Genomic DNA, 23118 nt, shown 5'->3' with positions numbered 1-23118 from the left:
TTTCAGATGTGCCATTTGATTGGTTTTCATTGTCTGGGTGGCCCCGGTTTCAGTAAACGCACTGTAACACGAGCATTGGATTAAAAAAAATAGCGCTTCCCCTAGGGGCGTTGAACGCACGACCTTTCGCACTTCATTCGGATGCTTTAACAACTGAACTACAAGGACTAATATAGTGACTTACGCTCTAAACTAAGTTCATATCTATGCATCTAAAATGTAGTGGTGGCAGTTTGATCTTGCTTTGTCAACAATGATGTGCCATGAAAAAAATCTGGGCGTGAAATAGACATGGCATACTGGCATACCCCGCTTCTTCCTTTGCGCGCTCATTTTCCTTGAAGAAAGACAGAGGCGTCCGGGAACGAGGCAGCGTCTAATATATAGATACTCTTGACTAATAATTATTTTTCTTGTGACAGTAATAGTTTGTCTCTATTAAACTTTTTCAATCTATTTCAGACTGTTGTCTGTGCCTCTCATACTTCTGCTCTCCGTTTAGCAGTTGGAGTATAACTGAAACACAAACGCATTAGGCGAATGACGTATGATGATGAGACGACCTTAGGGGAACTCATTGAGAAATCGTGGGAAACGCAAATGAGTACGCAGGGTAAACAAATGAAGGCAATTGGGAGAAGGGGAAGGGGGGTAATTGAAGACATAGGTATAGCAGAAACTACAGCGATAGCACGAGCAAGTTAGTAGCAAGCTCACATGGAACCCGCTATGAAATACAGGGGGTTGTGTGTAGCGGAGCTCAAGGGATGCCCGTGGTAAAACGTACGGAAAACCCGATTTAACACGCGCATAAATTACGGGAATTGCATGAGGTTAAACGATGGACATGTTAACGCATGGGAAATTTACAGGGATTACACGGGGAAAGTAGGAGGGAGCTAAGGTTAAAGCGCGGGATGCGAATAGCGGAAAACAGGGGGGACTGCACGAGGAAAGCTTTCATAGCCCATGATGAAGGTCAGTGTAGGCTAAAGTAATTGAAAAGAAATAATCCTTTGTAATGTTTGTTTATTAAGTCAAATGCTGATCTTGAGATTTGGACATGCTTTGTTTGTTCGTTTGGGCCATGCTATGTTCAAGTCTTGGTGATACAGGGTTACTCTCATAAAGAAACAGGGAACAGGGGGGCTTAAGAAGAGGAAAGGAGTGGCTTTATTGAGATTTTACGGTAACCCACTGTTGGATAGACGTTTAACAAAAAAGAACTTATTTAGTTTGACCTGAGATGGGATAAGGAAAAACTTTAATGAAGTCCTCCGCCAGGGGTCGAACCAGCGACCTTCCGAACTGCGAATTTATTTTGAGCCAGGCCATTTAATTACTAGGCTCATATCGGCACCTCCAATGTAGTTGTTATTAACAGCCTAATCTTATTTTGGTAAATGCGCCGTGGGAAATATTCTAAGTGCTAATACCCAGGATGATGTAACAATCCAAGAATGGATTGGAGACTGGTGTCTCAATAACATATAAGCACTATAATGCCTTTTTTTTTTGTAACTTTAATAGTCTACATGCCTTTATTTAGGGTGCCTGGGAACAGTTTCTCGCACTTTCCAGCGGTGAACTTTCGAACCTTCCCGACAGAATGTTTTAAACGTTGCTAAATGTTGCATCTTAAAAAATGCTGAGCATTCAAAAGTAGAAAAAAACAATAAAGGTTATCGAAATTGTTTTTGAGTTAGAAGCACTGAAGAGTAAAATTGAGCGTACTTTTAAGAAGTTATCTGTTGCTATGGAAACCAACACTTCTAAATTCCATTTCGATCTGGAAATAGTAGAAGACAAGCCTCTACGTGGGAAGTGCCACTAGAGAGTCCTACAGTATTTATTTTTATTTTATTTATAACCTGTTATCCTATGAAATAGCCAAAACTTGTTCATCAATGACTGAGTGGCATTTCAGTGATATAAATATTGTAAACCTGACATCACTTGATAAAGAATTGTAGTATAAGATTGATCCGTCAAAATATAATTGCTGGAAAGTGTTTATTTGGAAACTGTTGCCAGCCACCTTAACTATTTCTGACTGACTATACCTTGAACGCTTTCTGTATCTCTTACCTCCTGCCACTTCGTCTCTTTTCTTTTGCTAGGTTTTCTCTTCTTTTTTTATGGTCTTTACTTCCCAGAAGAAGCTTGTGCACAGGATAGGCGACCGTGCACTAAGCCTGCAAAATATCAAATTTTGTGGCTTTAAATTACAATTTTACCATGTAATACAGCTGTTCCCTAAAGTTTATACCCTCGGTAATTAATTACACATAATTTGTAGACGATATGACTTATGGAGATGTGAATTTAAGACAAAAAACACCTCATTAAGAGAAGACGACCTGCTCAGGCCCCGTCCAAATACGTGGAAAAATTTGAAAACGGAGGTTTCATCCTGAAAACACATCAAATGTTTTTCGTCCACACTATACCGGAAAAGTTTCACTCTGTAAACGCATCAAATGTTTTCCGTCCACACTACGCCGGAAAAATTTGAAAACGCAACAAACACCGGTCAATTTGGATTTGTGTTTAAAGAAAACTCCATCAGGGAAAATAACATTATCGTTACGTCATCGTTTTGAAAAGCTCCGTTTTCACTACGTTTTCCGTCCCCACGAAAACGCAAAGCCAGCGTTTTCAAATTCTTCCGGTTTGAAGAGCGTTTTCGAAGAGCTCCGTTTTCGTGACGGATTAGTGTGGACGGTAGGCCTAACCGGAGAAATAAAGCTGCGTTTTCAAATTTCTCCGGCGGAGAAAGGAAGGAACCTTAGAGAGCTAGAATTTAAACTGCTCGCACACAGAAAAGATATTCAGATTGAAAAATGTCGCTTCTAAATGTTTCACAAAGAAATGAATTACACTTAGCAACTCCGAGTTCAAAATTTAAAACGTTTCCTGGGTGAATAATGTGTTTGTTGTTGTTTTCGTTTCGCACCTCTGAAACTATCTAAAAGCTTAATTCAACTTGCACTTTCTATTTCAACAAAAAGTGTATTTTCAGACGACTCAATATTTCAATGAAGTGGCAGAGAGGAGGCGCTTAAGCGATTACGTCAATGGCGCTATTTTAATGAAGAACTATAAATATGTCCTTTATTATGATAATCCGCATGCTTATAGAAATTGACTATCTCTATTACAGAAGTAACATTATCACACCATAATGTTCTCAAAAGGCAGATAGGTTAGCTTGCCACTTCTTTTCAAGGAAAAAAGAACCTTTTTGATTGAAACGGAAATCATGAGTTCTTCTTCCGCGGGAAATAGATCTGAAACCCACATCTTGTATCTTGAGGTACAATATCAAGTTTTAGTTTTCACAATACTTCGTGGCAGTCACGCATGCGGTGTTTTTCAATTTCACATTTTCGCTTAAAACTCAATGACAAGTAAAATGCTTGTATGTTAAAAACGCTGACATAATCTATAGTTAATGAACTTATTCTATTTGAATTGACATCCTCGATATCCTTAAGTTAACAAATAACAGTAAAAGCATAACTACGCAATATCTATATCTTAAAAACCAGCATATAAATTCGCATATCTTTCCCTGATTTGAGCCAATTGAGAAATTAAAATTTCCGCTCCGAAATACCTTTGGCGGCTTTTCAAGGGTCTTCACAAAGGATTAATGCAAATGACCTCTTATATTCTCCGAGTTGGTCATATCTTGGGTATAATATATTGGAGCACATTAATTATTAATTGCATATTAAGTCATTTTCACAACTTTTTAATTCACCCTTAAAACGAAGGAAACGTACAAAAGAACAGTTACGCAGGCAAACTGATTCCAGGAAACTAAGATAAACGCAAAAGGAACGAGATTGGTTAAGATTTGGGAGGATTAAGAGAGAGAACGAACGAAAAAATTAATAAATCTGTGGCTAACTTATTCTAGATGCGACATCCATCACTGATTACTTGAAGTTGCAATATCGCTGCAAAGGAAGGAAATGGAACGTTTTACGTCAATCCTTACAAAATAGCCCCACAAAATGTTGCCATTTGCTGGTAAATATAGAGTTTGCTAAGGCCAATATCAAAAACCACGAACCTGAAGAGATAACAATAAGTCCAATATTTTTCAGTTTTGAGAGATGACCAGTTTTAGCTTACCTGCGATACTCTCAATCGTCACTGCAAGGTTTCAACCCATTCTTCAATTCATTTCAAATTTCGACGAGCGTTGAAGCACATATCAGATCTCCGGCATATCTTAACAGCTTGCAATTGTCCAAGCGTAGCCGTTTTTCTTTTATACACTTCTTTATTTATTTTCAATTTGCGTTAAAACCATCATTGTCGGCGGAGATGAAGATTTTGCTTTTGAAGCAATCCATAGCGCTGTTTTGTCTACTTCTGACCGAGGTCTGTTCTTCGGAGAATTTTCAAATCGTCAGGGGAACACCGTGGGATTCTTTTACGATTCCGCCAACGAAATGTGACGAAGACAACAATGCTTTCGATTACTGCGGTGAATATAATGCCACTGCAGCGAATGGTAAACGATGTGAATGTGTCTGCCGTGACAAGCAAGCGACCTTTTCGGTTTACAAGCAGTCTTGGTCTTGCCTTAGAGATGAAGATACAAGAACGCATTTTGGTAAGCTCTGCTATTAAGGCTATCAGCCATCTAATTTATCTTTTTAGTTTAAGCTACCTGAAATTTGTAACAGTTCCAATCACAGATGAGCAAGCTTGTTTTAATTCAGTAGCTCTCAAAGCTTGATAAGGGCTCACAGAATTACCTTCGCTGGCAAAAGTTGACGATTTGAAGCATGTTTTAATTTTGTGTCTAAGCCAGATTTCATTCAGTAACATAACTGCGGGCTTAATGTTTCTCTAACATGCTTTACAACTTAGAAAAATGTATAAGATAGCGATGTTATAGTTCTACTCTAGTTCCTTTTTATGTGTTTCTTCTCTTTACGATATCGTGATATCTTTCAAAGTATTAATAAGATTAAGAAGATTAGTAGCTCGCTGTCGTAATGACGTATATTTTTCATTTCTAACAAATATTATCCAATTAATACATATTGAGATTAAGAGTGCTACCAGTGGCTCTCACGAGAGCTGAAACGTGAGGGAACGGAAGGGGATCAAGAGAATCGAGTGAATACTACCTCAGCAAAAGTTTTTTCCCTTAAATTTACTTTTTGTAAACATGAACATACGTGAAGACATTTGACTTGTTTTCGTGTCAGCCTTTGTTTTGTTTTCTACCAATGACGTGTTAGACAAACATAACCCAATATCAAAAATTCAAGGAAGAAAATGGCGCCTTCAAAATGTTTAAGGCGAAATCTAACAGGAAATGGAGCAATTTCAGTTTTAATGGCCAAAAACCTTGCACCAAAATAATTTTAAGTATTTTATAGTCCTGTTTTCATTTTCTTAAATACCGAAAACAATTTCCCCATGGGAACGCGAGAAAAGAAATTGTGCAAACACAGGTAAAATTTGATCATCAGTTCCATTTCACTAGTACTTTCAAGTGTTTCATACGAAGTTCAAAATTTGTTTTCGACGTTTGGTGTTGTTAGAAATGAAATTTTTTGAGATCGAAATATTTAAAATAGTCGTACAGAAGTTTGCAATACAATGTAAATAATCTTGGTATAAAGTTTTTGTTCACTTGTTACTCGAACTTCTGGTGGATTCCGACTTAATAACATTCATTTTTTTGAAAAATTTTTCAGGGTGTAGCCAGCCAACTTTCTTTGATAAGGAGAGAGATGACGATAAGCTGAGCTTGCTGGGAAGTGGTAACAAGAAAAAATTAGATTTGACGGGAAGTAACTGTAAAATAAACACGATTTCTTCATGGTACATGGACTGCGATGGAAATAAAGACACAGTTGAATCAATGGAAAACACGTTTGATATTGAAGAAGACCCTCGCAATAATGAGCTTGAGGTAAAAACAAGCAAAATGTGTGGAAAAAGTCGTAGTTTTTGACTCAGTAATTATTACAATAAGTGTTGTTTGCTCCGTTTAGGGAAAGTTTTATCAGGACATTTAACGTGAGCTGGGTCTGATGACTGCGTCTGAGGTGCATACCGATCGACGACACGTTTTCGTCTGGCATTTTTTTCTGTCTATACCGCCGTAAACTACCGCTTATAACCCTCCCCCCCCTCCACAGTTACAGGTCACTCTGCCTGTAAGTCCCCGGATAAAGGCCTCTTTTAGTTTAAAATGAAATGAATCTATAATGATGTTTTAGAACTTTAAAATTCAATGAAGAATTTATTTCGATCAGCACTGCTGTAGCTTATTGAAAAACGGTTTTTTTTTATTCCGCTTAAAAGCCCCCTCGGATATAAGCCCCTCCGTGTTTAAGACTATCCAAAACCCCTTACAAAGATTTTAAGCCCAGAGATTATAAGAGAAGTTTACGGTTTTCAAATGCCGTATCTATTGCACCAATCTATTGCACCAATAATGCAAGAAAGATTTCCAGTTTCTTTCCCTTTCTGTTGCAAAATGTCAGTTGTGTAGAACGCTGGATTTGAAAATCCTGTAGTGGGGGGATGGGGAGCCAAATAGAAGGCAGGGGGGCTTCACAAGGAGCAAGTCTTAAGTTAGAGAAGAGTCCTCTATAGAGATTTTGGGACGAGAATGATTTGTATGAATTTTAATTTATAAAATATTTAAGATGGTACACGCACTCTTGTTGGTGGATAGGTGGTTTTGAATGAGAGTATATAAACAAGGTTGGGACAAGAAATATATTTTTAAAGCAATAGACGACTTGTTTTCGTGTTTACATAGCCTCATCTAAACACTCCAAATTGCCATAGCAACGTTTGGCGCGAAATTTCTCGATACAATATACAAGTTAGCCTGCAAGCAGGCTCACCTTTGAGTCACACGCGCGAGCGGCGAAGAGCAAAGCGATCCGGCGGGAAGGAGTCTGGTGAAGAGGCGCCCGCGGCATCGCAGCTCGATTTCGCGCTCGCGGCTACACCGCGCGCGCTTGTGCTCCAACGTGAGCCTGCTCACAGGCTATATACAAGTCAAAAACGCAAGATTGGGGAGTAAGTGTAATGTGTCACCCTTGATATTAAAAGGTAATGAAATAGTACACTCGTGAAATTAAGAAATCTCACGGACGTGAGATTATTTCCATATTTCACTCTTCGTCATATGATTACCCATCGTTCTAGTTTTAGATTTAGACCTTAGCTGTATCTTAAGTTTTTAGCGTTTACTACTTTCTGTATTTTAGACATTTAATGTATAGTTTTAAATTTTGGAGGATCCTCCTGAAACCACCTCTAGGTAATTGGAGGCCTCCTCTTAAAGTATTAATTTATTATAATTTATAATTTATTATTATTCATATTAATGTTTTGTCATGTTTCAAACTAGGTTGACGATCTTCCCACAAACAGCCCACTCGCAGGAAGAATTATCAACCTGGGAATAAGTTGCAGCCCGGAGGGTCAACAAACCAATCAAAACTACTGCCTGTTGTTCAAGTTGAAAGGAACAACCAGCTGTAAGTTTTTACCATGGTTGCACGTAAAAACTGCTGTGCATTCACGCCTTAAAATTCCGCTATAATTTTAACGCAAGTGGTACCATTATATTTACTGTAGCGACATTGGAAAATAATAACGCGAACTGAGAGGAACTTTCAACACCATTCACCATACCACGGGTATTAAGGCAAATTAAAATGTTACTTACAATCACATAAGCTTTTAACTTAGCACTTTTATAATTCAAGAAAAATACCTTACCAGTGAAACTGACAACAATCCAGTTAGCTTAGCTATTCACAGACCTCTTGGCAGCGCCATCTTGAGCCTTTAACGACCAAAACGTTAACTCTTATCCGCACAATATAGTAATGTCCGGCATCTTGTTTTCGGAGAGTAACAGTCGCCAAATATGGAAACTTAAATTCGCACTTCGTCATATACGGAAAGTCTCTCTTGGCCATTTATAGAAACTGTCATGCCCTTCCATAAAGTATCGGTTATCCAATCATAATTTAGAGATTTGATGGTATTGTTACTTTAATACATAGGCCCTATGACAGTAACGCAACCAACAACAACAACAACAACAACAGTGGTCGACATGGTGTTAAAATCTGCTCTACCAGAGGCAGGCCTGGGAATGAATCCAACTCAGGTACCTTTTGTTAACATAGCAATGCAAGCAAGAAAATAAACTTGATTTAGAGTCAGTAATTCCACGTGTTATCATTTTTTTAAAATCCTGCGTTGTCAAGAAAGATATGACCTTAAACTCCGATATCCCATACCACGTTTTGAAATGTTAGTAAATAAACAACCAAAGGGGTAACATTTGTTCCTTATCTCGTGGTTTTTTAATGTTGACAGGAGATGGCCAAGCGACCATCATCTTAAATGTCGACTTTTCATTTCAGTTGTTTGAAACGATAAGTAAAACAGTAACAATTTGCTTCACCTTGAGGCAAATATAAGTTATTTATTTGTGTAACGCGGATATTTGGCCCGTCTGTTTTGTGTACTAAAAAATGCAAATAATCTTTAAGGTTTCTCTCTCGTTTCTGGCTCTCGATTATTTTAATTCTCTTTTCAGTGGTCACCTGCCAAAACTGGCAAAATTCCAGTAACTTTTTTTTTACCCTGATTTACTGTATCATCTTAAAAGCGAATGCCGATCTTTTAATTTTTCTCCTTGCAGGTTTTTACTCCTCCAAATGTAGCTGCTGACCAAAGCATTGCCGATGACGGCGGCCCGGCATCTCTGGGTGTTACTGTGGGAGTAACAGTCGGTATTATTCTTATTGTTCTCTTGGTTGGAATCATAATTTACCAAAGGCACAGTGCGAGGTAACTATACTTTGATATACATCTACACCTTTGTCGCAAATATTTGGGACATTTTTCTCAATATCAGCGTATGTGCATCTACCTCATTTACGCTGCTTCTCCCTCCATGAAAGATTCCTTCAGCTCAGTACAATAAGGGTACAATAATGCGACCCATGTCTGTGAGGTTATGGCTTCGAATCCCTTTGGGGACTCAGATCCACACTTGCTAAACAAATTTTCAAAACGTTTTGGGAATAGTTTTGCTTTAACAAAGCACAACTGCTCTTTTTTTTTTTAAAAAAAACAAACAAACAAACAAACAAACTTTGTGGCTTTTCCTCGCAGAAAACATCCTCGCACCATCTCTGAAGTTCAAAGTTCTCAATCAGACTCAGGATCCCAGCCTCGTGATCAAAATGAGGGCTACGAGACACTCAGTACCTATAGATCCGGTAAGTGTGATTCTTTCGTGTAACATCACAAACATGCAGCATTTGACACATACCCGGTAATGATCCGAAACGCCCCCTTTCTAATAAGCTCTTTTTCTTGAGTGCAGCTTTTTTTTTGTAAGCGCCCCTATTCCAATATGCATTCCATCCCAATAATTGTCCCCCCCATCGCAAAACTAACATTCAAGACATTGACGTAGAGTAGACTGACTAGACGAATGTCTGCTTTATAATCTGAACGTATTATTGAACATTATGACTATCAAAGACCCTATTATTACGTACAGTTGTTGAGGGAAAGTATCTGTTGTTGTTTTGTGTCATAGTGTTACACTGCATAGTGTTGTACCCCATTCAAATGTATGTGTTCAAAAAGATATAAACGTCCCATCCCTAATTAGCACCCTATCTCCGATAAACGCCCTTCCTTGAACGACCAAAAGTAAATGGAATCATAACAGTCCAATGCGTAGGCCTTTACCATGCGGTTGAAAGTTAGATGAAGTTGTTCGCGTACCTGACAGCCATCTTGGAGACCTCTGCTCCCTTGTCGCTCGACATTAAGCCTCACTCCTACTTCCTAAGAGGGTTTTTTCCTCTCACTTCAAGCCTCCTCTGTTTTCTGAATCCAGGATGGACCTCACCTGCTAACAAATGCACTCGCTCGTCAAAATACTCCTGTATGACAGGGTATATTGCAGTCTGATTAGGTCATAGTCATTGGTTTTTCATTTAAATTTTTCGACGGGGTGGGGTAAGGAAGATGGAGGGGAGGGGGAGGGAAGGCTGTTGTAGTATTGTAAACAACCTCATTTCCGGGCTTTTCCCTTTAAAATTGGCCCTGGAAACGAGGTTGTACTGTAAGTTTTAATTTAGTCAAATACAATAGTTTTCATATTTGTTCTTCTTGTTTAGCAATATACAGTTCAAATTACGACGTCCCTAACGGCGGTGGATCTGAAGACGAAAGGGCTCATTTGCGTTCCCCTCGTGCACCCAGTACCTCTGAAGGACTTGATAATAACGGTCTCTACAGAGAGGAACCATTTTACAGTACCGTGGACGAATTATGTTCAGAATGCAGTGGCAAACCAGGAGAATATGTCGATCCTGCTTCGTCAGAAAGGTCCCGCGACTTTCGTCCCTTCAGTGTGGAACAACATGTGTATAATATGATGGAGGTCCTAAATACTAACACCTCAGACAGCCCTTGTGATCATGGTTCCGATGAACGGAACAACGACCATGTTCCTTTGAGCGTAGAACAACGTGTGTCTAACATGATTGAGGGTCAAAATACTGACACCTCAGGGAGCTCTTATGAATATGTCGATCCTGCTTCGTCAGAAAGGTCCCGCGATGTTGGTCCTTTAAGTGTAGAACAACGTGTCTATAACATGATTGAGGTCCTAAATACTGACATCTCAGAGAGCTCTTATGAATATGTCGATCCCGCTTCGTCAGAAAGGTCCCGTAACATTGGTCCCTTAAGCGTGGAACAAGGTGTTTATAACATGATGGAGGACCTAAATACTAACACCTCAGACAGCCCTTATGATTATGCTTCCAATGTGGTAAAACAGAATCATGTTCCTTTGAGCGTGGAACAACGTGTGTATAACCTGATTGAGGTCTTTGACACAGTAACCGAGGATGAACCCAACAGCTCTGATCCTAGTCACAAAGAAACTCCCGTGTACAACGTTTTGGGGGAGCCTTTACCAAAGGGCGCGAGAGACACTGAAAAGGCTTGTTCTAGCATTGAAAAAGACCCTGTGTATAACGTCCTGGAGGGGCCTGAACCGGAAAAGACAGAAGAAACGGCTAATGACACATTGTACAATACCAAGCAACAGGATAATAACAGTAACACATTTTTGTACGCAGTTGCTTAAGAAAAGGAGACTCGAGCGAGCGAACGAGCGCACCTGGGGTGAGCAAAAACTAGGGCTAAGCGGGGACGGGTGAGCAATAAACGAGGAGAGGGCAGGGGGTGGAAAAAAAGGAATCTTTTTGCCTCATCCCTTCCTCCTGCTCCTTATTGTTTCGCACTCATTCGCCGCGTGCTTTTATACATGTACCCCTGCTACGTAGGCTGTAGAAGGAGGCGAGGGTTTTGTTATCCCGAAAATCCAGATATGAACTCTCCTTACTTATACCATACATTTCTTTGTATGTTAGGTATGAGAATTAGGTGAAACCTACATGTATAATAATAAATATATATTTCTGTAAGGGACTAGGTCAGCCAATTTTAAGCAATTTCAGCTTTTACCGACTGCTTATAAAATCAACTGAAAAATGGCAATAACAACTTGAAACTGTGAAGAACTCTAAAGAAACATAGGGAAGCCAAAAGCAGAAATGGATGGGCAAAATTGGAGAAAATAATTTAAGGTACTTAATTTATTTAACCCTTGTTTGCTTTTTGGTCACCCAAAAAGAAACGAGCAAGCCATTAAACAAACAAACAAACAAACAAACAAACAAACCATGAAAAACAAAAGGAACGAACAAATTTGTAAAGTAGTTCAGAAGTATGGGAAATATCGTACTCCTGGTCGTTACATCGTGTTTGCAAATGTGGTGTTTTTTATTTAAGATATCTATATTTAGTTCAGCGATGAGTAAGTTAATCGACAACAAGTGCGAGATGACTACTGTGTTAAACACTGAGACAATAAACAGATGGAAAAAACTGTAAACAGATAGTGAATACATGTAGCTAATAAATAGTTACAAAGATTGTAGGTAATTGCTTATTATAAAATAAATGAGATACTACGCGAGCGCTCATTGGTCGATAGTTGTGTTTAGATGAGAGTATGTAAACACGGTTGTGACGTTTTAGATTTGCGCGCATTTCTGAGAAATATTTTATATAAAAGCAAGAAAGGACTTTTTGCGTGTTTACCTAGCCTCATCTAAACACTCGGGGTTAGGAGAATTCTCGAAAGTTATGCAAACTCACGATTGCGTTTCGAGTTTGCATAACTGTCTCGAATTCTCCGAATCCCGGCCTCCTAGTGTTTAGACGAGACTTGCTGCTTTTATAGCTGATAAAGAGACTGTAAATAGTTTCTAACTTTAATAAGTAAATGTGCGGTGAAGAAATGATCTCGTAGTTGTGTTTTCAGAATTGGAGTGCAGTCGACGAGTATGTGAAAGACTCCAGACTCTTTTTTTTACTACCAAACCAAAAGACAATACACAAAAAGTTTGACAAGAGATCTTGAGACTTTCACCTTCGTGGCTAAACATTTTTTACGCCTAACGACTAAATGTTTGTCCCGTTTTGTGGTTAACCAGTTAGCCCCATTGAGACCATCAGGATAAAGTGGTGAGAAGTGGTAAGCACCATCGCAGACAAGATGGGTACCCAGACGTTTCTTACTGATGAAACAGTTGTAAGGGTTGCCCATCAGTCAGTTGTAAGAGAGGACAGGAACAAGTCAAGTGATTGGTCGGTTGATTTGGGAAGAGCCCTTCAGCTGTTGACGTCATATACAGAACTCTTGGTTTGAATCGAGCGATTTTTCCCACGCTTGGATATGTTTTCTTTCTTAATTACGTGACGCCCATGTGTGTTTGCGTCTGTGGTTATAGAGGTAAACCAGCAAGCGTGGTGCATTTAAGACGCTAGACTGAATTCATTATCTGTCACTGGGTGTATCAGTGTGCTCAGTTTTCTTCGAAGCTCATCAGTGAGTGATTCAAATTCCATAAAAATAAAAAGCCTTGCAATAACAGGTGGAGTATTTGCTGCAATATGCACCCAACCAACAAACAATACGAAAAAACACTTGGAAAAGTGAATTGATTGAATAGCTCTTTACCTAAAAAGGGAGTTAGATCTTGTGTTTACGAGTTATATTGGCTGGTAGCTATGAGGAAATGCCCATATTGGCTTCAATGACTTACAAGGTACGATAAAAACAGACAGTTCTCGAAGTGCAATGAAAACAATCGAAAGCAGAAACATATTTGAACGCATCGAGGACTGAATTTCAGTTTCTTGTGAGAAGAAGTTTGTGCTACGATGAAGGGACGCGATAACTGACTTTTTTCCAAGACGGTATTCTTTGCTAGTGAGGCTGATATTTACGCAAAATGGACGTATTCAAGATCGAATTTACCGTAACAATTCTGATTTACTTGACGCCTATCACTATATCAGAGGATTTCGAGATTTTCAGACCAAGACCGTTTGGGGAGGATGGATGGGTGTTCGGGAGAGACTCGTTCAAGATCCCTCCCTCATTGTGCAACCAAGGAGGAATGAACTGTGCTCATTTCAACGCCCATAGAAAGAGTGCATGCCACTGTTCATGCCCTTATGGTGCAGCCACTTTCATGTTCGACAGGAGTGATTGGAGATGCGTAAACAACTTCCAGGCTCGTCAACTGTTTGGTTAGTAAATGACAGGTGTATTAATAGTTCATCGGAGTTTTAATATACTTAATTCTTACTTAAACCATAAGATTATCTCAAAACATAGCTTTGTTCCCCAGGAAAACAGTTTTAACTTGTTTGGATTCTTTGGATTTTTATCGGAGCGATTTCACGCAAGAAGGTCGATATTGTTACATCAAATCAATTAGATCTTGTAAATTAAATCATGGAAACTTGTTAAAATTTATAATATCGTTCAACCCCTCGTTGAAGCCCAGCTTCTTTCCATTTAGCTAAGAGAAATGGCCAGCCAATTGTTGTGTTAAGAGCTCTTACGCCCTAAATATGACTGACTAGTTTTTGTCATGTTTGGTGGCCCTGTGATGGCCAGATTAAACGAAGTTCTATTTCAGTTTCTCGTAAAGAACTGGGAGAAAACGGTGATTCTCATAAATCCTTTAACTATGTTAGCTAAAGGTTCACGAAACATTTAAAAAAGGTCCTCAGTTTTCAATTAATTTGCGCGGGATCATCAATCTCATTAGCATGAATTTTTCAAAAGAAACCGGCTCTTGTTTGAAGATTAACGCAGATGATACCAGAAGAACTAATCAGCAATCTGAGCTTTCATTAAACCGATACACAGAAGTAGACTGGGTGTGTCTTATTGTGCTAAAGAAGAAGCGGAGTTATTTTAAAAATGTTATTTTCTAAACGATCGAAGTTAAAGGCTTTTGAATTTGGAGAGCCTGCATCTAAGTTAAAGTCCAACAACTTTAAATGAATGGTATGGCATTGCCATGATAAAATTGGAGTCAGTCTTTGAGGTTTTGATATACTACTAGATATTCAAATGATTACGTTAGTGTACTTCGATCTCCAGCTCAAAGCTTGGACACAAAGCCAAACTTCTATAGCCTCAAGTCATACTGTACGTGTTTGGTTTTATCTGCCAAATGATCGATAAGTGTTTTCTAAATTCATCATTATACCAATATTCTTATCGAATTTTAGAAGAATCTACTACCAAGATTTAGAGATATCTAAATGCTTTCGAAGATAGCAAAAGTTGTAGTTCATGAGTTTATTTATTGCTCAGGCAAAAGTTCCCTCGCATCCTTGACGCATATTCAATAGGAACCATCGGGCCCCTTTAAATCTTGGATCGGAAATGCCTTTTCAATTTTTTTTTTTTAAAAATTCACTTTGTGATGATATCTCGTTCGAAAGATTTAAGATTTTCGTGCTTTTCATATTTTTACTTTAATATTGTTCGGTGGTCAGTCAAGTGGTGCTCACAAACGAGATCTAAAATTAAGGAAAGATGCGATCTGTCTTGCTCAAAAACATGGGGAAATGAAGTAAACCTTTTTCTTGCTTTTTCACAAGGAGGGAAAGGACTGGGTGGGGATGAAATTGACAATTATCTGCCACTTGAGTTCCCTAGATCCTCCTCCGTTGGTACAGGACAACACTTTAGGTATTTTAGGATACAATTAACTACGTGCTTACCTCAATGAATGCAATACTGCTCGATTAGTTATGGTCTCGTTCTTGGTCTCACGAACACTGCGTTTGTCTTGTCTTGTCCTATAAGGAATGCAAGGAAAACGTCCAATAAAGCGCCTGAATCATGCCTCTGACCACATAGAAATGCCATACATATTTTTTCTGACCTTCAATATGGGGTCCATGATGGAATACTGAATAACGGTCCTGCACGGCCATTCATTAGTACCACAGTTTTTGCTTTCAGTATGGGAGCGAACCCCTCAAAGGACACTTCACATAGCAGGATAAAAACACATTGCCCTGAACTACTTTGTTTTGAGGCCTTATTAGGTTTTTTGGATACGAAATGGTTATAGAAGCTAAGGTAAATATGTCACGGGATACGGAATTTTCATGGGGAACATTAATCGGATAAGGGATATTAGACAGATTTTCCGGTATATCCAGTAAGAAAATTGTTAGTGTTTGAAATTGGGCATGACGTTTGCCGGGTACGGGATATTTCGACCAAAACTTAACACGATATCAGGGATACTCAGACCCCCTTCCCCTACCCATGACGGGGACTCTCTGTTTAAAAATCCCAGTAAGGGAACACCTCCCATAGCTTACCTGGGGATGTTAAAAGGAAGCTCCGAAGGTTTCTCCTTCCGGAAAATTCTACTGTAATGTTCTTGACTGTTTGTGAACGTTGTACAATATAAAAGCAGAGACCGATGAAAAACAGAGTGATTTTTTAAAAGGTGTGGTATATTTTGCCTAGCCAAACTAGTCTCCTTGAGGTACACATTTTTTCAACGCATGATTTTTCATTCATTCCATAGGGTATAATCCAACACGCTATATCCTGTTTGAGACCGAGAGACTGAACTATCCGATACGGTTTGTTTACATCAACAACTACAAGAGAGTGTCTTTACCTTCGAGTCTGAAAAATTGTCGAGTTGATGTGGTATCCTCAAGACATTTTGGGTGTAATGGCTCCGAAGTTCCATTCCACAACACGAACCTGTTTTCTATCGTACCTGATGGGGATCCTAGAGATTCTCCTCCTTATTTTCTTAGGGTGAGACTAGATTTTAGAGTAACAACCTAAGTAAGTCTAAGAACCTAATGGTTTAAATGAGCTGTGAAGTTACCACAGAAATATGAACACAAAAATACAAAAATAGAAGAACCTGATTAGTCAAGCAAGATCAAGCAGTTTCTTATATATGGGTTACAGTTAAATTATGATAAACATTTTAACCAAGGAGTGTGACTTTGAGATTGCAAATTTATATTACAAGAAATTACATAATACAGTTGTGAATAAATATTGCATATTCAAGGACCAAACCCAAGTTTATTTCTTTTTCTAGTAATCAACAACTATATGTCCTTCATAGAAATTGAGAGCCTAAATAACAACCTACTTAGCCTAACTTGCCAATAACTACCCCAAAATACAAAAACCAAGAACTTCAAAAATAAATTATAGTTTCTTACACATGGGTTTTTACTGGAATAGTTAAGGTAACCTTACAAAAGTCCGTGGGGGATGGGGAGGGCCGGGAGGGGGATAACCTGCAATGGATTTCTCTGATCCCATAAATGACACTATATTCCTTGTCGTTCCATGCCATAGTATAGTTAAGCACCGAGACCAATGTAACATATGCTTCCTTCGACCCTAGGATTTGAGCAAACTTTAACCATAACCTCATTGTAAATTGTCGTTTTCACTCGATCAGAGAGGTACGAGGCCTGATTCCAGCATAATGCAATTTTCTGCCCTGGGCATTGTTATTCACGACATGGTAATAAGTTATGGGGAATCACTCTGGCCTGGACCAAGCCCAAGACCAAGCGAAAATAGAAACAGACAGCTAGATCATCATCATCATCATCATCATTATCAATCCTTATTGCCCCTAGTGGGGCATGGGGCCGCAGACAACTAGATCATGCCCGACTTACTCGTTGGGTCGAGTAGGGTGATAGGGCAGAACACGTGTAAATTCTTTTCTAATGTCATTTGCATAATCTTTAGGGTTTGCATAGCGACAGCCTTCCTCTCTTGTTACACGTTGCAGGTTAACGGCGGCGCAACAAACACCAAATTGTTAGAGGGACGAATCATCAAGCTCGGAGTGGTTTGCAATGGTCCTGTTAACCGTTGGATGCTGTTTAAATATGTGGGAAATATCAAATGTAAGTTCGAGTACTAAGCCCTGTTAATCCGAACACTTATAGTCCACTAATCTTTGCTCTTTTTAACGGCGGTGACCGTATTAAAGTAGTTTTAAGCTGAGAGGCTCACTTAATGAGTTTCTAGTAAACGTCTAAAGGAGAACAATCCGGGCGTTACTAAAGCTCTATTTGAACCCTAGGAGAAATCACCCCGACACAAACAGACAAATTAACGTTCGGAGCTTTAGTGACCTTGAAGACATCTAAGACGTCATCCGATGCTTATGTATCTTTGAAGACATTTGTAGATGCCTAATCGATATAAACTATCACCTTGAAAGCTTTAAAAGATACTTTAAAGGTAAAAGCCCTTAGATATAGCGTTTCGTCTTGAACGTGTAAAACCACACGAGATAACGACTATTCTCGTTCCTTTTGCATAGAGCCCCCCCCGCTCCCCCCCGTCCCCCGAAGCAAAAAGATCGAGTGATAGGCCTTTTCACGGTTTCTGACACTATCTTGCCTGGGGGGCAAACAAAGCAAACATTACAGTAAATGTATGGAAAAAGTAAAAAAGTTCGATGCCCAATACTATTGACTTATGTTCTGAGTATTTTATGAATTACATATACAAGGAAAAGATACCCAGCAGAAGATTTTTTAACCAAATTTGAAGAACAAAGGTTTGCTGTAAGGGAAGAATTGGACTTTTAATTTTTCATACAAATGTCTTAAATTTTCCCGCGAATACTTCAGAACTCGAATTTTCCGTGAGGTCTTAGACCTTAGATTCTCCATTTTCCTAATACATTTACCTTGATTTTTGTCATGTTTGCCCCCAAGCAAGATGGCGTCAGAAATCGTGAAAAGGTATATTGCTTTTTACGCTGATTAAATATATATCGATGGCATTGATATTTTTATTTTAGGTTTAGCACCCACTTTACCACCCAAAGTTACAACAAAGCCAGGAGAAAGAAATTTGAAATTATTTCCATCCAAAGGAACAGGCATGGCTGGAAACACGGTAATTGATTTGAAACTTGTACGCAGTGCCTCACTTTCCATGCCTGTGGTCTACACCGCAATGCCGAACGGATTTGATATTCGACCAACAGTCTCCGATGTTCGACCGACAGTCAACGATGTTCAACCGACGGTCTCCGACGTTCGACTGATAGTACGTCTATTGCATTATCAGCTGTAACCGCTAGCTAAACGTTTTGCAGAATATACGAACCAGTCATGGGCCTCTCTGAAATTTATTTAACACTAAATTAAACCACAGAAAACAATGTTTATTTAGAATTTAGTTTATCTGCATTTGACATTTATAAGATCTCTTTATTTTGCCGCACTCTCAATGAACTAAATCACGCGTATCTATTTCCAAAAGTAGCTTTGAATTAGTCAAATATCAGAAAAGGCCCATATCAATATACTAAACTCTCTAACTTGACTCCTACTTAGAGACTGATGAATGAAGTGTTTGATTTAACAGCAAGTATCAAAAACGTTCTGAGCTAACTTTAATGAAATGTCATCAAAATCTTCACTTATTGCTGGGCTGTCAATTAGCCGCTTTGAATTGACTGGAAAAGAGAGGAATATCATTTCTCAATGCATTAACCAGGTACCTCAGTCTTGATAGTAATTTATGCATCTTTCCTCTTTCGTCTCCAGGCTCCCACCCGTCCTGGCCGTGAACAGGGTGCAGATGATTCAAGCTCGTCCCAGGGCCTCATCGCTGGACTTACCGCTTCCATATTAGCTGTTGTCATCATCATTGGCTTCTTTGCTTATCGACGCGGTTATCTAAAGTTAGTGAACTTTGACTTAAAGAAAGATTAATATATCTTATTCACTAAGCGCGAGGGCCGTACTGTGAAAATATCTGCCCCAGCGGTCTTGACAAATCTTGACAATAAGGTCCCATGTTTTCTTAGCACGGTCTCGAGTGAGATTGGTTAAAAAAACGTCTTTACACGCGCGACTGAAAATGTTTAGAAAAGTGCCACGATCACGGACTGAAAAAACATTGGAAAATTCGAGCGCACAATTCTGACTGGGAGCCGACTAGGCGTATACTCACGTCGATGTTAAACAAAACAGAAGGGAAAGAGAGTTTGATAATAAGGAAAGGAATGGTTTATGTCAAATCAAATTCTTTTAGAGACGTAAGCCATAACAATGCCAGAAAATCTTCAAGAGTGATCGTGCGGGATCATTCAGGACTGTACCCGCTCAAATCATAGAAAATGTTGCACCGGTAATGAAGCAATCTGATTGGTTGATTTCAGTTATTGGCCCTCTGCATTAACTTAGTCGTGTAATAATAGCGCAGTTGTACCTTAGAATACTCTTTATCGATGTTATCTATCAAATTGGTGTTGTTTGTAGTTACAATCGTTCGAAAGCGCTTTTTGCGTCTTGTCTGCACTGTACTTTCAAACTTTGTAGGTGATTGTGTTACACGTTATTTTAGGTGATCCCGAGACATACAAACTGATTGAAGGGGTTAGGTCACGCTACAAACAAGATCGCTTCGAGGGCGCTAGGTCACGCACTCTGTGTTAGGTGGTTCTGGTCTTGAGATTGTGCCCTGAAACTTTGAAGGTGATTAAGTTACATACAAAGTGGTCTTAAAGTGGCCATGTCACGCTACTTTAGGTGATTCTGTGACATACAAACTGATTGAAGGGGCTAGGTCACGCTACAAACAAACTGCTAGATAACGGACGCTGTGTCAGGCGATTCTGTCAAAAATTGGTGACAAGTGAACTAACGCTATTTTTAAATGATGTAAGTAGATGCAAAGGGCTATACATACCAACTATGTTAGCAGACGTTCGTTGATATTTTGTTTTTGACCATCATTTTCAAATATTTTGTCCACAGCAAATTGAAGAAGCCCAAGCTGCCTGCTTTGAAAAGGGTGAAAAGAGAGGTGAGGAGTTTGAGTCACCATAATTTTGGTGTGCAGCTGGGTCTTACTGTTCACCTGTCCTCAGTCTAATGTTTACCTGTATCTATCTCAGAACACAACATCGGCGAACACACAATCAAGCTCAGAGAGTGGGCACAGGACACCAGATATCAGGCACGCATGTGAGTAAACAACAACAACAACAATAAGAAGAACAACACATAATTAATGACAATGCACATATGAAAAGAACCATACATGACAAGTGGAGAAGAAAGGAATAAGGAAAGGAAAGTCTGGTTATATAGTCTGAATTTCAGCCGTCTCTTCTGAAATTCAGACTACTGTTTATATGGCAATTTATAATTGAACTGGAAAAAATTTAGTTTCCAACGGCTACCCTGGGATATTTAACCGGTACAAACATTCTTCTACTTAGGAATTCTTATCAAGAGCTTTATTATAGGTTGATAAAAAGAGTGATCACAGAACGATGGAATAACGGCAGGTACAGCTGGACAGAAATTCCTTTCTCATTTTATTTCCTTTTTGTGTTTTATTTTGTCCCTTTACAAAGCTGGTTTCGTGAGAAGACCTTTCAACGAAAGCAAGAGGTTCATTTAAGACACCATTTATGATAAAGAACCGTTTCTTGAGAGAGTTTATTTTTAAGTCCTATTTCTTTCATTGTTTTCTTTGCAGCAAATTATTATGCGTCAACTTACGTAGTCCCTTTTCCCCCCAACCCAAGCCTTGAATATGCTTCCTCGAGCCTTCCTGTGGGACTCAATACTCATTGCCATGACGAAACAGCTGGTACCCAACAGCCTGCCCATAAAGCTGTCTATAAAGATCCTGATTGTGACAGCGACCTGAGGTCCAAAACGAAAGGTCCGGTCTGTGCTGATCAACCTGTATACAATCAAATGGAGGAGCTGTCGGTAAGAGGACCTCCGCTGGGGTCTGTAAAAGATCATGACAATGGTACGCAACAGTCTGGTGCTCATCTGAGCATTCCTGTGGTACACCAAGCCTATGGACATGACAACACCCTGGAATCAGCTGGCTACAGAGATCCTGATTTTGACAACGAACTGAGGTCCAAACTGAAAGGTCGCGTCTGTGCAGAGCAGCCTGTTTACAACCCCGTGAAGGAGCTGTCAGCGCGAGGAGCCAAGGGACCTGCCAAGGGTCGCGACAATGGTACTCAACAGTCTGTGTGTACAGCTGTCTATAAAGATCCTGATCATGACAGCAAATTGAGGTCCAAAAAGAAAGGTCCGGTCTGTGTACAGCAGCCTGTTTACAATCATGTGGAGGAGCTCTCAGTACGAGGAGCCAAGGGACCTGCCAAGGGACCTACTAGGGCTCCTGACAATGGTAACCAACGGCCTGCGTGTATAGCTGTCTATAAAGATCCTGATATGGACAGCGAACTGAGGTCCAAAAAGAAGGTTCCGGTCTGTGTACAGCAGCCTGTTTACAATCATGTGGAGGAGCTCTCAGTACGAGGCGTCAAGGGACCTGCCAAGGGACCTACTAAGGCTCCTGACAATGGTAATCAACAGCCTGTGTATACAGCTGTCTACAAAGATCCTGATTTAGACAAGGAACTGAGGTCCAAAAAGAAAGGTTCAGTCTGTGTACAGCAGCCTGTTTACAATCACCTGGAGGAGCTGCCAGTTCGAGAAGCCAAGGGACCCGCCAAGGGACCTGTGAAGGGTCCTGACAAAGGTATTCAACAGCCTGTGTGTTCTGTTGTCTATAAAGATCCTGATTTAGACAAGGAACTGAGGCCCAAAAAGAAAGGTCCAGTCTGTGTACAGCAACCTGTGCACAATCACGTAGAGGAGCTGTCAGTTCCAGGAACCAATGGACCTGCCAATGGTCGTGAAAATGATATACAACCAGAGTGTAATGCTTTGGAATCTTATCTGGAATGTTCAAAAAGACCTAGCCAATATGGTACCATGATATCTTCAGCAGAGCTGGTTTTCAACACGATGGAAAAATCTAAGCCTGGAGGTACAAGGAAACCCAATGATTCCTGAATACGTCAATGATCCGGTTTTTTAAAGTACTCGAGGACGAGTCTTTTCATCTGCTGGGTATCCCAGCAGATGATGAAGGATGCGGCACCAGAAATGTTCAAGAACCTCTGTAAAACGTTCTCGAAGGACCCGACCCAAAGTAAACAGCGAAACAAGTAGTGTTACCATTCGTCGATGGCCATCTACGCTGAAACAGAATGAGCTGGGCCATTGTGAGGATGTAGTGCTCAGTTCTCGAGGAGAAACTTTGTCGTGGCGCCCCAGTGGATGATAAAGAATACAGCAACATAAAAGATTCAATGTGTAATTCGACCCAGAGTAAACAGACAAACAATAAGGTAGAGAAACAATTAAACAGAATGAACTGGGCCATTGCGAGGATGTAAAGCTCAGTTCTCGTGGAGGAACTTTACCTTGGAGTCCGAGCAGATGATAAAGGGTACAACGCCAAACATTTTCAAGATATCAGTAGATGACTTAACCCAGAGGTCCCCAAGAAAACACACGAACCGATCCAGATTTAACAGACAAAAATGTCGACTGATAAACAATAAAAGAATAATGACCTGGCTGTTGTGAAGACTCAAGGCCAATCAGTGTACTGTTGTAACACCACTAATTTATTTACTAATTCAACTGAAATAAAAACGGTTTCGTGTATACACATATCCATGTAAATCGATGATCATGTTAGCAGAAATCCTGCAAAACATAACTCACAGTGGCTACTACACCTTTCAATTTAGCATTACCACTTTGTTTCCC

The 23118-nt window shown here is 39.6% G+C and overlaps 2 protein-coding genes and 1 long non-coding RNA gene across 4 annotated transcripts; 2 read left to right on the top strand and 1 right to left on the bottom strand.

The window, feature by feature from the left end:
* Window positions 1-4087: 4087 nt before the first annotated feature.
* Window positions 4088-12416, top strand: LOC110068630 (uncharacterized). Its single transcript, XM_089276512.1, has 7 exons — window positions 4088-4630; window positions 5730-5947; window positions 7406-7535; window positions 8070-8176; window positions 8717-8865; window positions 9193-9299; window positions 10215-12416. The coding sequence occupies exons 1-7, from the start codon at window positions 4339-4341 to the stop codon at window positions 11192-11194; spliced, it is 1983 nt and encodes a 660-aa protein (XP_089132638.1). The 5' UTR covers window positions 4088-4338; the 3' UTR covers window positions 11195-12416.
* LOC149101299 (uncharacterized) lies at window positions 8714-15445 on the bottom strand. Its single transcript, XR_016203182.1, has 3 exons — window positions 15205-15445; window positions 9817-9943; window positions 8714-8789 (listed from the first exon to the last, which is right to left on the bottom strand). It is a non-coding gene; the product is annotated as an uncharacterized LOC149101299 (long non-coding RNA).
* Window positions 13224-23019, top strand: LOC110053527 (uncharacterized). 2 transcript variants are annotated; one of them, XM_089276511.1, is made up of 8 exons: window positions 13224-13710; window positions 16029-16270; window positions 17280-17397; window positions 18306-18403; window positions 19060-19196; window positions 20275-20323; window positions 20415-20484; window positions 21005-23019. In XM_089276511.1, the coding sequence occupies exons 1-8, from the start codon at window positions 13410-13412 to the stop codon at window positions 22351-22353; spliced, it is 2364 nt and encodes a 787-aa protein (XP_089132637.1). In that variant the 5' UTR covers window positions 13224-13409; the 3' UTR covers window positions 22354-23019. The 2 variants fall into 2 exon arrangements, with proteins under 2 accessions (XP_089132637.1, XP_089132636.1); XM_089276510.1 differs by having other exon boundaries at window positions 18306-18556.
* The last annotated feature ends 99 nt before the right edge of the window (window positions 23020-23118 follow it).

This window comes from Orbicella faveolata, unplaced genomic scaffold, assembly GCF_042242905.1.
Source record: "Orbicella faveolata isolate gen_17 unplaced genomic scaffold, um_ofav_v1 contig_4, whole genome shotgun sequence".
NCBI classification, from domain to species: domain Eukaryota; kingdom Metazoa; phylum Cnidaria; class Anthozoa; order Scleractinia; family Merulinidae; genus Orbicella; species Orbicella faveolata.
The sequence above is the reverse complement of the archived record's forward strand: the minus strand, read 5'-3'. Positions and strand labels throughout refer to the sequence as shown.

Excerpts from the sequence above, each read along its gene's own strand:
- LOC110068630 (XM_089276512.1), top strand. The coding sequence starts at position 4,339 with ATGAAGATTTTGCTTTTGAAGCAATCCATAGCGCTGTTTTGTCTACTT. Across the intron at positions 8,177-8,716 it reads TGGGAATGAATCCAACTCAG|GTTTTTACTCCTCCAAATGT; the intron begins GTACCTTTTGTT and ends TTCTCCTTGCAG. Across the intron at positions 9,300-10,214 it reads ACTCAGTACCTATAGATCCG|CAATATACAGTTCAAATTAC; the intron begins GTAAGTGTGATT and ends CTTCTTGTTTAG.
- LOC110053527 (XM_089276510.1), top strand. The coding sequence starts at position 13,410 with ATGGACGTATTCAAGATCGAATTTACCGTAACAATTCTGATTTACTTG. Across the intron at positions 13,711-16,028 it reads CCAGGCTCGTCAACTGTTTG|GGTATAATCCAACACGCTAT; the intron begins GTTAGTAAATGA and ends TTCATTCCATAG. Across the intron at positions 20,485-21,004 it reads ACCAGATATCAGGCACGCAT|CAAATTATTATGCGTCAACT; the intron begins GTGAGTAAACAA and ends TTTTCTTTGCAG.